The sequence below is a fragment of the Pocillopora damicornis genome, chromosome 3 (genome assembly GCF_964200805.1).
Source record: "Pocillopora damicornis chromosome 3, jaPocDami1.2, whole genome shotgun sequence".
Lineage (NCBI taxonomy): Eukaryota > Metazoa > Cnidaria > Anthozoa > Scleractinia > Pocilloporidae > Pocillopora > Pocillopora damicornis.
The window spans coordinates 13,039,256-13,055,113 of record NC_142672.1 but is presented as its reverse complement, the minus strand read 5'-3'; the positions used below and the strand labels follow the sequence as shown (position 1 = coordinate 13,055,113).

Genomic DNA, 15,858 nt, shown 5'->3' with positions numbered 1-15,858 from the left:
TGATATGTTTTGTTTGTTTCTGAAACCAGATGGTAACGACGATCATGTCACTTACACATACGAACTCCATTTTGTCTTACAGTCTTTTGAAACTACCTCGTGTAATTTTACTACACATTTTATTGTTTACTGTTTAATCTATAGTGCCAAGTACAAACCGCGCAATACTAAAATTAATACAATGTCATGAAACCGAACAAATCTGGTCGCTTTGCTTAAATCTATCTCATTTTTAAAACTGAAAAAAATACATACTTCTGAAATTAGCGATATAATACGTCCTAGACTTTGTGCGAAGTATACTTTGACAAAGGTGAAAAGACGGATCAGCGCCAAAAAAAATTAAATTTAGGACTAGTCCTTTTCTTTCAATACAGATATCCAAAAAGTCAGTGCTAAATCTTAGTCATGTTTCAGCTTCCAAGTAAAAGGGGTGGCCTTTTCAAGGATTCTTTTCCTAATCGCCTTAGTCCATGACTTATCTAATATGCATGCGATAAGTTTATGTGCGAGTTACCAGGCACTCAAACTCGTTGCTACGTTGTTTCTTCTTACTGTAGATCGTTGCAATGGCAACGATAATAAGCAACAAGCATATGGCGGCAAGGACACTAACGATGGCTGACAGAGTTGAGAGGTCAGAGCCAGAGTTGTCTGGTTCAAAGTTTTCTTCGTCTGAACCGTCCAAAGTGACAGATTCCTTGTGAAAAGAAAAGAACAACAACAACTGACACAGAGTAGTCTTCCCTTGTCATAAGAGGTCTATAAAATGATTCGAACCTGTGCATGGTAAGGGAAAATTTTATCCCGTAACTCTCTTCACCAATCATCATGAAAAGTGGAGATTATACCAGTTCCAAGTTCAAAATGTTTTGTTTGTTTGTTTGTTTTTGTTTTGTTTTTCTTATGTTTTTTTCAAGCTGCGTAATACTGAAATTTGACATTGCATTCCATTTTTACTATTAACAGAAGAATTTTTAAATCATCACGAAAAATGAAAATTGTCGAAACTTTGGAAAGAGAATGTATAAGTTAAAGTTTCAGTCAAAGGGTAAAAATATCGTGTTCATTTTACCGAATTTTTCCTCACCTTTCCCTCCTCTTTGATGCTGTTGAGGAATTTTGGATGCGCTGCTTCACCCCAGACCTGTTTGTCTCGGTTTAACATATCGTCCGAGTGGTTACACGAGGCGGTAAGAAGCCCTTCCTTTCCGACAGAATATCGATCGTACTCATCCACAGATAGATCATAGACAGGTACAAGCTCAGTGTCGTCGTATGTTCCATAGAGTTCCACTGGCGTCACGGCGGGGTGCTGAAGTTTCACCGCTTTTCCCTTCAGGGCGTGAAGCGAATGTGTCTTCTTCACCATCCCGGCACTTATCCACGATCTTTTTCCGACTTCGAAGAACTGGTGGTCGGGAGTGACCCAAATGTCTTCGCCGTTCATTCGGAACACGACTAGGTCTCGTGCAGGTACGAGTCGCTTCCGAACTTGGTCGACACGACGCAGGTGTGTCACCGAAGGGTCATCGCCCTCGTGACGGGTCATTACCATGTCTCCTTCCTTTATTTCTTCGATTGGTACCAATCCATTGGCTGTGTGTACCAAGGTGTCTCCCCTGAAACATGACTTGAGCAGGCAGCAGTCATGATGCCATCTTGGGAGGCAACGTATGTTGGTGAGATCAGAGCAGTCACACGTTTGTGGTGGACAACACTTTGGGCACTTAATAACATCGCATTCTGTACCCACATAAGGAGAGTTGCATTCGCATTTGTAGGGATCATTTGGACACGTGCCGTGCACACAAGGTTCAGTGCAATAGGTAATGATGGTGCAGGGTCCATAGTGAAGATCAAAGCCAGGGACATGCACTTGGTTGCTCCAACCAAGGTCGCAGGTGCACTGCTTCCCCGTCGTTGTATGTTTACATGATCCGTGTTCGCAGCCGTCGCACATCAGGTCAGCACATTGTGGACCCATATATCCTGGAAAAAATCAGACCACAGATGTGTGCCTAATTTTAGTCATTTTTTTGATTTCTTTGGAATAACTCTTTCATTCTCACCATCGAAACTCACTGAGCCCTTTCCTGCCTTGGTTTCATTTTCCATCATTGAATTTTTCAAAAAAACTTGTGTCTTTCTTAAAGATCAAGAAATTTTCCTCTTAGTCATATTTTACCATGTTTCATTTTCTTTTGCCTTCGCAATTAAAAAGTGTAGGGAGGAAAGAAGTTAAAATTTGAGTTCTCAGGAGACAAGGAAATAGGAAAAAAAACGCAAGGCAATTAAAGTTGCAAAGGTTCAAACCTGGTTTGCACTTGCACGTGTTAGGGCCCTCCTCACATGTTCCTCCAACGGAGCTGCAGTTAACACAAGGTCCTGTGTACGTGGTACACTGTCCTTCTGGTCCCCAGTAAGTCTCACATTCGCAGACGTCAGGACGATGGGTACATCTTCCGTGTGGACAAGTTACGCTACACTCGCTGATCGTTTCACAGTGCAGACCTGATTATGAAAGAGTAAAAATGAAAGGAAGCAAGCATGAAGCTACAGAGGTTGCAAATGTTAAGGAACCCCCAAAGTAAATATTGGTTTATTTTAAGAAAACAATTTAACATGGCTTCAAATGCTTAGGATAGCACGTTTTCCCTTCTGAAAAGCTCTGTCAACGTTCCTGGATAGTACAGTAATACTCTCTTTAACCTGTAACACCGTAACATAGTTATATACATTTGCCTTGTTATTGTCAAGGTTAATTTTCTTTGGGATCACTTCCTTTATTTTCATGATACTCCCTTGACCCTAACGTTGACCGATATTCCATACTAGTTACTCTTAGAGGTTTCCACCAGTGTAAAAATCACAGAGAGAGAGTTTTTTAGTGTTCTACATGTTTTTTTTTCACTTTCACAGTACAACTGGGGGTTTACCACACAGCCATTTTATCTTGATTACGATAATCACGCTCATTGCGGCAAACCGCCCAACGCTTAATAATAAATCTTTTTTTTTCTTCTCTTATATAAGATCCTCGAATAAATCCTTAGATTGCACAAGAGGTTCAAAATAACCAGTTGTTAGCAATGCAGTATTGACTGGAATCGAAGGAAACCCTCTGAACAGCTTCATTTGTTTTCAACATTGTTCAAGTTGAGTGGGCCGCCGGCATTGGAAACACTGTTATGAGCATGGATTTTACAAGACAAGGACAAATCTTGCACGTGAGCGTTTATGTTTATGTCAAGAAATTATTTTTCCCACCTGAATAGTGTGGTGGGCAGACGCAGTGATTAAGGTCGATACAGTAGCCTCCATTTTGGCACTCCCATCCTTGTGCACAGTAAGATCTACCAATTAAGAGAGAACAACCTCTTGATTATCAAGTCATTTTTTGTTTCAGTCACCATTAAAATACGTTATGGCAACGGCGTGGAAGCACAAAAAGTCCTTCTGTTACCTGTCACATCCTGTTTCGGGGCTCAGGAAGTTCTCATAGCATTCGCACTTTTTGGGATCATTTGGGCATGCACCATAAGTACAGTTCACTGAACACAACGAGCGATCGCACAGGTCACCCACCCAGCCAGGTTCACATTCACACTTCATCCGGGACTTGATACAAGAGCCATGCTTGCAGGAAAACCAAGGGAAACATGACTCCACTTTTTCGCAGTTGGTTCCATTCCATCCCGTGAGGCAACGGGAACATGTTACGCCATCAGCTCCGCAATATCCGTGTTTACAAGTAGCATTTGGCTTACAGCCGACACTTTCGCAGCATTCTCCTGTATATTGCCCTACCCGCCTTCTTGGGTAACAGTGACAACTCTGAGTTGCCGGGTTGTAGTCCCCATTTCCAAAACACTGTGTTTCTGGAGGACAGGCACTTTCAACTTCTTCTTTTATAACAAGCACCAGCAGCAGAACAATGATAGGGCATGCGTACTTCAGCATTGCAGCTCCGTGAAATGCTATGGGCTAAACAAAGATTGACAATTGTTTGTATTTTATAGACTCGATCCAAAGCTAAATCTTCGGAACAGGGTCTCAATGCTAGCTAAAAATTAAGTCTTTAGTTGTTTCGGTCGGTTTCAATTTTAAAAAACGTATGACCGGAAAATTCGTAGAAACAGAGGAAAACATGATCAACAGATTGCCATCAAAACATCGTGTTGTAACGCGGCGTCGCTATTTACGCTATTACATTCAATCAAGAACAATAAAGAACTTCCGTCACTCGGCGAAATGACAAGAGGCGCGCCTATGCGTTGTATCAAACTATGCTTGTTTCGGTTTTAATTTAGAAAACAATTGGCCGGAAACTTCGTAGAAATAGATGAAAATTATGAGCTTGAGCACTGATTCTTAACAGATAATTATAAAAATGATTTGTTTCAACGTGTGACCTCTTTAATGCATGTTGTAACGCACACCAAAAAGACTTTCTTTCTCAGAATTCAACTTTTGATTATGACCTACTTGACTTGTAAAACTGCTTTCCCTTTTAATTCACAAGAAGTAAATTTCACATTTTTGGCTCAGTTCTGTCCGGCTTGCTATAGAAGAAGACTAAATTTGCAATACCAAAAGTCACTGGCTTTGAGACTGTGTGAAAATAATTCAAGAAGAGTGAAACGTCTATTTTGAACTCGGAAAATGAAGTAATTTCCTTGTCAGATCACTTCCGCTCTGATAGCTTGCATGCGCTTCTAGCTAGAAGCGTCCAATTTGTTAAAATAGTGTCGAAATTACTTGCTTAATATCCAATCGGTTAAGTGATTTTTGGTCCCGCCTGAGTGTGAACAAATCAAACTGAAGATCGGACCACAGAATGGGAGCATGTCGTCAGATACATGCAGTGGCAAACTGAGAACGCAACGTTTTCGGTTCAAATCTAAACAAATATAGCAGCAAAGAAGAAACATTTAGCCAAAATTATAGTTCCGTACTATGTTATAAATGTTAAGGAGGCTAACAAACTCACCGTGGACTGAAGATTCACACTGACTTCTTTAGCACTTTGTGCAGCACAGGAAACTGTGACAATCAAATGAAATGCAAATTAAATGCGTGTTTTCGTTTTTATAATAGTGCGAGTTCTAAGTCACATGAATATCATAAGAGGGAAATAAGCCAATAGCTGTTTAGAAATTAACTCGGCCTTCTGGGGGACGTCCCTTTTACTTCCTGCTTAATTTGCAGAAACATTTGATGTCATCCTGTATTTGGATATGGGTTTCGCAACTTTTGAAATACCTACCATGAAGCTCTCTAGAATCCATTGATATCACTCTTGTTATCAAGAAATTTGTAAACACTTTTAAGATACTTCAATGCCACATTGAGTTCCCCGCCAAATATATCGTTTCTGGCAATAGCATTGATAAAAGGTCATTGTCTTCAAACTCATTAGGGGATTACCCTCAGCGTCATGACACCGAAAAAACATTGATTGTTGACGATCACAAGTTTGCATAATAAAGGTTTTTGTACCAATAATAACCACTGAAAAACAGATCTGAATTTTTATCCTGTTTGTCATCTCGAAACTGAAGTTTCTGTAGTCACAATCTTTTGAGGCGAATGTAATCTCGATTAATAAATGAATAAAAAACGACCTTGATACTTTCTGAGAATAACTAATCAGGGGAAGCCCCTCACGTCACTTCCGCTTTTTTGTTCATTTTTCTACAATTACAGCAAATACAATATCCCGTGACATTCAGGAGTAAATACAAACTTCTTTAGAATTTTAAGGTTTAAATGATAATTTTCATCAATATGAAAATTGCTCCTCCCATGATAGAAAAGTGCTCAAAAAGTCGATGGACAATGTGCTTATTTTGCAAAACACGTCACGAACAAAATAAGAAACAAAACAAAATAAAAACGATTTGAACCAATTGACCTCATGACAGATCGGAATACGATTGGTTTCGATTAAAGGTTCTATGCAATTAACAGCAAACCTGAAAACCATATAGTCCCAAAAAAATATTTATTCAACAAGGCACACCCACCTTTATGTTATTCACTACAAATAAAAAATGGAAGAACAACACTAAATTTTTTGGGTGTTGCGTGACACAACATAGTATCGCGCTCCACTTCATGATATAAACAAGATGACGAAAATGATTAAACGAAAATATTTTGCGAGTGACACAGGTTTCTAAATGATACTTACTGGGAATCTCATAACAATCTGATGTTTGAAAGAGTAGACAGAATCAGCTGCCTTTAAGATCCAAATGCTACTGCTCTCACGGACCCATTACAGAATCGCGCCCATTGAAAAACGTCGCACGGGAAAATGCAAATAAGCTAGAAAAGAGAAAGAGAGCATGCGTAACTTCACGCAGGCCTGTCAATCCGACTGTCAATCATGTAATCCCCCGTGTACGCAGTGTTCGAAAGTATTGTTTCTTGTGCAGACAACCGAAACGTAGCGCTTTTCATCGAAGAAGAATAGACGTAATTAGTGGCGTTATCTTGATTAGGTTATATTGTTTAAAAATCGGTCAGATGTAAAATTAAATTACCTTTCAAATGCCGGGTTTTCAATTTGTGTTAAGACTCAAATGCGGCAGATTTGCGAGGTTCGACCATCAACTTCGCCAAGAAAGCAAAACATCACAGAAATATTCCTTTTAGTAAAATTTCCGTACTGCCCCATACTATCGTAAAACAAATCTGTTTTCCCAATGGTAAAGTATTGTTTTTGTCACTCTATCCAAGAACTGAACGTATAATGTAGTGTGGGGCTGTGCGGAATTTTACCTTCCTTTTTGGCCCGTTATTGCCGTCAGTTTCAGATAACACGTCGGTAGTCTAATTACTTTTCGAAAAGCTTAAGTATACGTTGTAGATTCCCGCTCCACGTAGATGCACGCTTACGCTCATAAGCTTACGGATGAACACTTCACGCTCTTTTGATATGCAAACGCGGCCCTCGCTCTTTACCGACGAAAAGAGCATTTCGTCACTTTGAAACAATGCTAATTGCTCCAATTGTATCTCCATTGTCTCTAAACGGACGCAAAGCGAAATTTTACAACTCCCGTTTGGGAATTTGTCAATTCAGATCTAAAGCGACCGAAGTTGGCGGTGAGCGTTTGCAACCTCATTCCTAGGTCATTGCGCCCGCAAAGCATCATGGGTACCCCACTTTTCTCGGGCGACGCTTTTCAATGGGCGCGATTCCGTAATGCAGAGTCAAATGCAAAATTTTTTTTATCGGAAAACCATTGTTATTATTTGGCAAAGTTTCAGGCTCTAGGAGTTTCGTGTTTCATTTCGCGTCAGTTTTCACCTCGAGCGCACACTAGAGATTTTGCATTGTACTGATTCGTTTTTCTTCCCACCCACCCACCCTCCCACCTTGGATGATTTTGCATGATGTCATAGGGTGGCAGTGGTGTTTATCAGGCATTTCATATGGCTGTCGTTTACTGTTTGTTCGTATTCTCAATAGAATTTCTCTGTGCCAAAAAGTAATTCGTTTTTTGTTTGTGTAAGGGGGCGTAGTTGAGAAATTATTCAGTATTATCAACTGAGTCGATAATGTAAATTGGCCGCTATAAAGAGTTTCAAGGCTGATGTTTCGAGCGTTAGCACTTCGTCTGAGCGAATGATAGAAGGGCTTACGCTCGAAACGTCCGCTTTGAAACTCTTAACGGAAGCTAATTTACGTTATCAACTCAGTTGATAATACTGTAACTGGCCTCGTTTTGAAAGTGAGGGGTTTTGCAGCTCAGAAATGGCCTACTGTGCATGCGCACTTGCAGCAATCAGTGACTCTCTCTGTAAGTCATACTTCCTCTGGCGTTTCTTCCTTCGCACTAATACAATGATCAACAATATGGCGCCAAGGACAACAGCAATTATGACCAACACATAGATTGGGAAGCCTGCTGGATCTTTTTCCACCGGTGGAATGATCTGGTAAAGAAAAAAAAAGGGACATGGACACATGATCAGCAAGACAATGAGAAATTCAGGGGGGATGGGAAGGGACGGCGAAACCTTTGGCATCAGTAAACGTAGCCCCCTTCCCCTCCTCTACTATTCCTCTCCCCCCCCCCCCCCGATTTGCATTATGAAGGAAATTAATTTTTTCGGAAAGCATGCCTCATTGGACGTTTCTGGCGATCCGCCGATCCGACACCTGCTTTACACCTTCTTGTTGATGATTAACAAATAAACAGAGGGAAAAAATAGAGAGAGAAATCAGAGGTTCTTCCCATTCACAAAGGTGTTGTTCATGTTAATAGAAATAAGTGACAATATTTCGACTCTGCCAAACAAAACAATAAAATTATGGAAGTTTGCGAGAGACGAAAGACAAGATTAATGGTAATACTTTAACAATGATAATCTCTGAAATAACTACTCTCCCGATGAGGCTTTCCAGGGCCATTGTAAGCAAAGAATGAAATAAATGTTTCCAAATAAGCATAAATTGGGTGTAAACCCAGCCGAGAGGCTGCGATCAGGGCAACTGATAACAAATTTAAATCGGGAGAGAGGCAAGAAGGTGGACTTAAACCCTAGACCACCAGGTACTGTCTGGGATCAACGGCGACTAACGGGGACTACCAGTGACCACAGGGACCACCGGGGACTAGCAACAATCAGCCACGCAACACCTTCAATAGATACAGGGATTAGAATACAGCCAAACGAAATGAACTACTTAAAAATTTTTCATGATGGACAACTCGTGATCTAGTAGTAAAAAGTTCTGAATTCTCACCTCCTTAGCGTCGATATTATGAAGGAGTCGGATCATTGAATTACCCCACACTTGTTTGTCTCGAGTCTTGAGATCATCCGTGCTGTTACACGAAGCCGTAAGAATTCCTTTTTTTCCGACGGAATATCGATCGTACTCATTTACCGAAAGATCGAACACGGCCACAAGTTCGTTTTCGTCAGCTGATGCCGACGCCATTAGGTGCTTCTGAATTTTTACCATTTTTCCGTCCAAGGCCTGAAGTAGATGTGACGTTTTTATCTTCTTGGCACTCATCCACGAGTTCGATGGGCTCTCGAAGAAATGATGGTCAGGAGTGACCTTTATAACCTCGTCCTCTGTTTGGAACATGATGAGATCTCGTGCAGGAAACAGCCTCTTCCGAACTTGGTCAACGCGACGCAAGTAGCTAATGGCAGGAGCATCGTCTTCATGACGAACTATTACTAAGTCTCCCTCTTCGATTTTTTCTATGGGCACCATTCCATTAGCGGTGTGGACCAAGGTGTCCCCTGTAAAGCAGGACTTTACCAAGCAACAGTCATGGTGCCAGCTTGGAAGACACTTTGGTCTTTTTGGCTTGGAGCAGTCACAAGTCAGAGGAGGACAACACACTGGACATTGTATCCTGTCGCATTCTTTGCCAGTATAAACACCATCGCATTCACACTCGTATGGATCATTTGGACATGAGCCATGCACACATGGTTGTAAGCATAATTTCACTTTTGTGCATGGTCCAAAAAATAAATTAAAGCCAGGTACATGGATCTCATTGGCCCAACCCTCGTCACAGTGACATTTCTTTAAACCCAAAGGGCCGAAGTCGCATGAGCCATTCTCGCAGCCATCACAATTCTTTTGTGCGCATTCAAGACCGGTATATCCTTACGAAAAAAAAAAAAAGCCGAAACATGAGTTAACCCTTTCACTCCTATGAGCGACCATAACAGAATTTATCTTTATAATATCAATACAATATCAAGTACAAAAATTATGAGAATAAAGAGAAATATTAGTTAAGGAATTATTAGTTGATCCAATACCAAATTCTCCAAACTATCATCACAAGAACTATATGGCAGACAATAACGAGAATTACTAATGAGATCTTAAGAGTTAAGGGGTTAATTTGAGATTTATAGCAGCCCTAAATTACTTTTTGGTTTTACATGTAACTAATAATGTGCCACTTGAGGGCCATTTTAGTTCTTAAAATTGTCGCAAATGTGGAAACATTTACATTGTCTCGGTCAGCGAAGCCGACCAACAAAAGAAATAATGGGGAAGAATTTCACTGTAGCGTGAAGTGCAGTCAACGGGGTCGAGGGAGAATTTTTTTCTTTGCACATCGTTACCCCTTAAATTAATTTAACTCTCTCGCCTATCTTTGTGCGCTGCCCTGCCTTACTTGAGTATACTTTTAAAATGCGAGCCAAGAGTTTTTCAGCGACAAAGTAGAATCTGCCGTTTTATAAAAAAATTTATTAGTTCTTTGGTCGCAGCTTTCTAAAGCCACCCACTGATTTTCTTTTTGATTTTCTTCAAGCTGTTTAAGGTAAATATGATTCTGACTGGCCTGGTAGGCCGCTATCAAAACTACTTGAGTATTCTTAAGAAATGTGAGCAAAGCTTTTTTCAAAGACAAAGGAAATTTTGATTTGTACTAAAAAAGGAAACATTTCTTCAGTCGCAGCTTTTCAAAGCCAACCTTGGAATTTCTTTATTTTTTATTTTCATCGGCCGTTTAAGGTCAATTTGATTGGAGGGTCGTTACTTTTGCAATGACTATACACAAGTTTTCTTGATGACTCTCGTTTTTTTTATCTCTCTGATAAATAAATTCTGTGAAGCAGAATATTATGTGACAAACAAAAGGAAATCTCAGAAGCCCAAACCTGGTTTGCACTTGCACGTGTTAGGCCCATCTTCGCAAGTCCCTCCCTCAGAGTTGCAATTTGAACAGGCTCCGACATATTTTGTACATTTTCCTTTAGGTCCCCAGCCAGGCACACATTCACACTCGTATGGACTCTTGGAACAGTGTCCATTCTCGCAAGGGACGCCACACCCACTGATGGTCTCACAGTGATTACCTAGCATACATAAAAGACAAATAACAAAATCAAATCAAAAAAGTAAAAGAAGAGGAGGATGAAAAAGAAAAAAAAGGAGAATTTAGCCTATAAGTTAGAAGATAAATCCAGTCAGAGTTTACCCCAGTCTCAGAGCCCTAAAGTGATTAAGAAGTTACTACTATACCCTGGATACGATGCCAGTTCATCGTGCAGTGTACCATTCTCCTAGTTCAAATTCTCCTTGGTGAGAATGTTACCGTTTGTCATTTCATATCAACATCATTTGGTGTCAGCTCGATTCAGTCTCTTTCAACTAATTGTTTTGTTTTAAATAAACTCTACTATTAAGGGAGTTGTGATTTTTCCTGCCAGTTTCCTCAGTGTTTGTTGAGATTCATGTCGTGTCTATGAGCCCCATTGTGCAGAATAGCCAATCTTTGAAGCTTTGACGCGACATTTGAAAAAAAAAACTGATACATTAAGGCTCTTGTTGTTATTCAGAGGAAGAGTGGTGCACTTATATTTTGTTTATATTTAAATGGAACCGTTTTCAAACCAAACTTAACTTCGTCATGAATGATCAGCCACAATACAGAAAAGTTCTATGGAACCAAAGGGATGGTTCTTGATAAATAAAAAAAGCTGAATTGATTTTAGAAAGCGTTAATTTCATAGACACTTTTTCCAAATACTACATAAAAAGAGCATTTCCTCGCTAGGGGTAATCATTAGGATCGATTTCCGCTACTCTCTCGTGCCCGCTCTTCGCCCCTCTCCGAGAAGAGAAGGGTTCGGGGGCAGAAGCGCGGGCTCGTATTCCCTAACAGCGGCTGGTAATCAAGGGTGTTTGTCTGACCTGTATAATGAGCCGGGCAAGCACAATGGTGAAGGTCAACACAATATCCGCCATTTTTACATTCCCAGTCCTTCGCACAGTAAGACCTATAAACACACAAAAAAAACGCACAGGCTTGACAAGGGCTTGTTTCATCCTATGCTGTCTTTGGCGAAAAAATTGAGGGAACAGAAAGGGAGAATCAAAGCGTCGGCCTGAATGTCACAGTGCTGCCAGGTTTTTTTAAGTGTTAGACGGAAAGGGAAGGATAGTTCTCCAGGTATCTCTAGAAGATATGTTTATTAATGACACTTATTTAGTCTCCGAATAGAAAGCTATTGCTGCTTTGGTGATTAGGCCGTTATTGTATCATGCTCGAATTGTTTGAATTAGCTTTTTGTTTATAGAAGTGATTCTGCAATAGAGGCATCCTTAATTCCTGTAATTTTCTCAAAATGCACAAATTACATTAGCAGAAATTTATTGCTCTCTATTGCTTAACCAACATCATTATTCTCCAAAGCTTACCAATTACTAATAAACAATACCTGTCACATCCTGTTTCAGGGCTATAAAAGTTCTCATAGCACTCGCATTTTTTTGGATCATTTGGGCATGCACCATAGGTACAGTTCACTGTACACAAGGACCGATCACACAGGTCACCCACCCAGCCAGGTTCACATTCACACTTCATCCGGGACTTTTTGCAGGAGCCATGCACACAATGAAGCCAAGGAAAACAGGAGTCTACTTTCTCGCAGTTGAGTCCAGTCCACCCTGTTAGGCAACGCTTGCAAGTCAAACCATCAGCTCCACAGAAGCCATGTACACAAGTCGCATTAGGCTTGCAGTCGACACTTTCACAGCACTCTCCCGTGAAACTTCCGATTCTCCGTCGAGGGTAGCATTTACAGCTCTGTGCTTTTGCATTGTAGTCACCGTTTCCAAAACATTGTGTGTTTGGAGGACAGAGGCCTTCGACGTCGAGAACGAGCAGGTACAATAAAGAAATGAGAACAACCACCTCGTGCCTATGCATGCTAACTTCTTTAAATTCTGAAAGTGAAGAAATGGACATAATTTTGAACAAATAAATACAGGGAGGTAAAATGATAAAATTCATATAGGATAAAATTTTTCCATCCTGACACTCAAATTGGTTTTACTTGAGGTCAACAATAACAGATCTTTTTTGTTTATTGCAGTGTTCACACTTACCGCAGCATCTTTAATTTTTTTTCAAAGCAACAGAAACATTAAGAAGAAAAACACATTTGCCTCCGAGTAATAATATTACAGTCTGATTGGCCAATTTGCGGTTGTCGTTAAGAGTACAGACAACGTTACTCGCGTCAACTTGTCACCTGTCACGCAATGCCTTTATCGGCTCTCAAACATGAATGACTCAAAAATAGTCGATATTGTGGTAAAACACAAACCGACAGTGGTTTAGGGTAGTCTGTGCTCTTATCGACAACGATATGACGTCATCACAGTACTCAAAATGTATTGCAGACTCACTCGGCTGCACCCCATGAGTCCACGACATTTTGACCACTGTGATAATGAATATCAAAAAAAAAATGTCGCAAAGAGTTCAGACCACACTAAACCATTGACGATTTGTTAAATGGTATTCTGTAGATTTAAATTTTGAAATATGGCTTTGGAAAACTAGAGTTACTTGGAATTTCGAGGTTAGAGATCTCAGGATTTTAACCAGGAAAATTTTGTGAAGGATTTTACTGCACAAACGCTAATAGGTATAATTCCCATAAGTCGATTTTAGACACAAGTGTCCGGTTTTTTTTTTTTCTAGTGATTGATTTCAGACGCTAGTTTTTAATTTTAGTCTCCAGTGTCCAATTTCAGACATTACTGTCCGACTTTGGGCACCAGAAGTGATTTAGGCCCCATTAATGTGGTCTCGGATACCTGAGACAGCCCTTCCCTCGAGACAACTTTACGGAGCGTTTATATGAAAATTTGACATTTGCTTACCCTCTTTGGGCCAGGCCAGGTTACATTTTCGACAAAATGACGCACGACAGAAAAAGAATAGCTGTAAACATGGTGTTTATGATATTGTAATATTTTCATGGAGCTACTTTTGGAAATGAAAACCAAATAGGAAATGTTGATAGCCCAAGCCACATTGAGGCAGAACGAGTTTGTCTGTCGAGCCAAAGAAAGGCACGCGCGTATTGGAAGAAGCCAGGCTCTTCAGGCCGCCATTTTTCTTTCACGTACGGTCTCCGCTGACCTAAGACACACAGGCTCTGGTCATAGCGTCCTCACGCATTTTCTGTTCGAGTTGTCTCGTCTCGGGTGGGCGAGACAAGGTGTTTACATAAGAAAAAAGTGTCCCATCTGCCGAGGTGCTGGTTACCCTACCTGCCGAGGTGAAACAGCCCGCCCCTCGTAAGGTAAGGCCGGCCTTACGAGCCTTTATCATGAGTGTTCATTCTCCATGACCATCAGCTGAATATGCATATTTTGATGGTCGCGTATGTCCTCCGAATGTCGCGTGAGGTAAGGAAACAAATCGAAATTGATGTCAAATGCGCGTGACTGCGCGTGTCAAAGAAAATCTGCAAGTTGTTCACGAAATTTAATCCGTTTATTTCCTTCTTTCTTTTACTGTGAGTGTACAATAATCATAAAAGAGAACTGCGGTTCAAGAAACGAGAAGGAAATTTTTACGTAAACAATCACAATTGCGCACAGGTCGCGCCTAAATTTTTTTTGCCTTGCGATTTTAAGGTTTCCAGCAAAGCGAGAAAACTAAGCTCGTCGAAAAACAAAAAGACAAATCTTTGGTCCAGTCCAGCTGCATATTCATCACATTTACCACCTTGTTGCAGTGACAGGTTGTAACAATTAAGGATGACCCAAACATGAATACTGTAGACGCAATCGGCAAAAATCAACTTTGAATTCTCTTACATATACTGACGGTCTCAATTAGTGTTAGCCGTTAGGCGTAAAAAATTACACAGTTGAATTGTTAGTCGTAGAAAAAGTTAACCGTAGAAATGTGTTCTTTTAATAACTACAGAAATTAATCGTTGGGCGTAAATAGGCCAAAATATTTACCGTCAACAGTAAAAGTCATCGCCTCATTGAGACCCCCAGCCTCTGATTCTGATACATGGATCCAAAAAAAGACGAAAATAGCTTCTACTTTCAACAAATGAAAATATTTCCATACTGATTACAGCGCAAACGAGTGAAAGGCAAAGAAGAAACCTTTCCCACTCCTTTGCCATTTTTATAAACTTAAATCCTGCCTCCTACCGTCGCTCAAGGACAAGGTAAAAGCAGCGCAGATATAAACAAAATCGGATCAAGGATTGTTGTACATACCGTAGAGAAAGTATCTTGGTACAGTAAGACTCCGAGTTAACTCTCTTTCAACTGCGAAGATAACTTCTGCCTGTGAAACTCTTTCAGTTGCCTTTATTAGAGTCCGCTGAATGTCATATGAACACATGGTAAACCACCTACCGTGAAGGATATATGTTCTCCGTTTTAAGTCGTAAAATCACGATAAACTATTCAATATCACGTAAAGACGCAAGTTTTGGAGACATTGAAAATATTCTATCAATTTTTAATGTAATTTCACGCAAGTTTTAAATCATTTCAGTTGATTTTTTCTTCGAGATAGTGATTTTGGTGAAGCTTTGGGTCATAGTCAAAAGTCCATTGAAAAACACTTTGTAATTCTCCCGTTTGTTGTTGTTCACTATGATATATAACGTGACTCAAGCGAGCACGTTTACATCACGTGTGGCCAAGATAAGGAAACTTCTAGTAAATGAAAATTACGTAAAGAATATGCAAACTACCAAGGTCGCTGGACAGCAAACTCTCAAGGTGGCAGTTCCTCCGTGGATATGAGAGTCTGCTGCCACAGAATGGTGATTTAGAATAAAAGAAGTTAAATCCATCAAACTTGTAGGCGTGATTGATCTTGACGAGCTAATCAGCCAGGGAAGGCTGTCTGGACAAAGCAGGGGACACGTGAGCTAAGCGCGAGTCACGCAAAGGCATTCGGCGAAAAAAAATTTACTTAAGCTGGATAGGAAGGAACGGGAACGCCTCGCAGCAGAACTTTCCTTTCCAGCTTCCTTGATAATACAAAGACAATTTTAACTTTTCTATTTTTCTAGGTA

At 40.4% G+C, this 15,858-nt stretch overlaps 2 protein-coding genes across 3 annotated transcripts; both read right to left on the bottom strand.

Moving 5' to 3' along the window:
• Positions 1-105: 105 nt before the first annotated feature.
• On the bottom strand, positions 106-6,335 carry LOC113674246 (uncharacterized). Of its 2 annotated transcripts, none has more exons than XM_089199743.1 (7): positions 6,197-6,335; positions 4,994-5,046; positions 3,467-3,987; positions 3,271-3,356; positions 2,317-2,514; positions 1,091-1,992; positions 106-700 (listed from the first exon to the last, which is right to left on the bottom strand). In XM_089199743.1, exons 3-7 carry the CDS (start codon positions 3,961-3,963, stop codon positions 503-505), a joined length of 1,881 nt encoding a protein of 626 aa, XP_089055869.1. In that variant the 5' UTR covers positions 3,964-3,987; positions 4,994-5,046; positions 6,197-6,335; the 3' UTR covers positions 106-502. The 2 variants fall into 2 exon arrangements, with proteins under 2 accessions (XP_089055869.1, XP_089055868.1); XM_089199742.1 differs by lacking the exon at positions 6,197-6,335 and adding an exon at positions 5,270-5,381.
• A 1,158-nt stretch (positions 6,336-7,493) lies between these two features.
• Positions 7,494-15,390, bottom strand: LOC113674247 (uncharacterized). The gene is made up of 6 exons (XM_027190720.2): positions 15,047-15,390; positions 12,226-12,736; positions 11,699-11,784; positions 10,663-10,860; positions 8,765-9,651; positions 7,494-7,950 (listed from the first exon to the last, which is right to left on the bottom strand). The coding sequence occupies exons 1-6, from the start codon at positions 15,171-15,173 to the stop codon at positions 7,774-7,776; spliced, it is 1,986 nt and encodes a 661-aa protein (XP_027046521.2). The 5' UTR covers positions 15,174-15,390; the 3' UTR covers positions 7,494-7,773.
• Positions 15,391-15,858: the final 468 nt, after the last annotated feature.

Excerpts from the sequence above, each read along its gene's own strand:
- LOC113674246 (XM_089199742.1), bottom strand. The coding sequence starts at position 5,291 with ATGGATTCTAGAGAGCTTCATG. Across the intron at positions 5,047-5,269 it reads GGATTCTAGAGAGCTTCATG|TTTCCTGTGCTGCACAAAGT; the intron begins GTAGGTATTTCA and ends TGATTGTCACAG. Across the intron at positions 2,515-3,270 it reads CTGCCCACCACACTATTCAG|GTCTGCACTGTGAAACGATC; the intron begins GTGGGAAAAATA and ends TTTCATAATCAG.
- LOC113674247 (XM_027190720.2), bottom strand. The coding sequence starts at position 15,173 with ATGTGTTCATATGACATTCAGCGGACTCTAATAAAGGCAACTGAAAGA. Across the intron at positions 12,737-15,046 it reads ACCAAGATACTTTCTCTACG|AATTTAAAGAAGTTAGCATG; the intron begins GTATGTACAACA and ends CTTCACTTTCAG. Across the intron at positions 7,951-8,764 it reads ATAATATCGACGCTAAGGAG|ATCATTCCACCGGTGGAAAA; the intron begins GTGAGAATTCAG and ends TTTCTTTACCAG.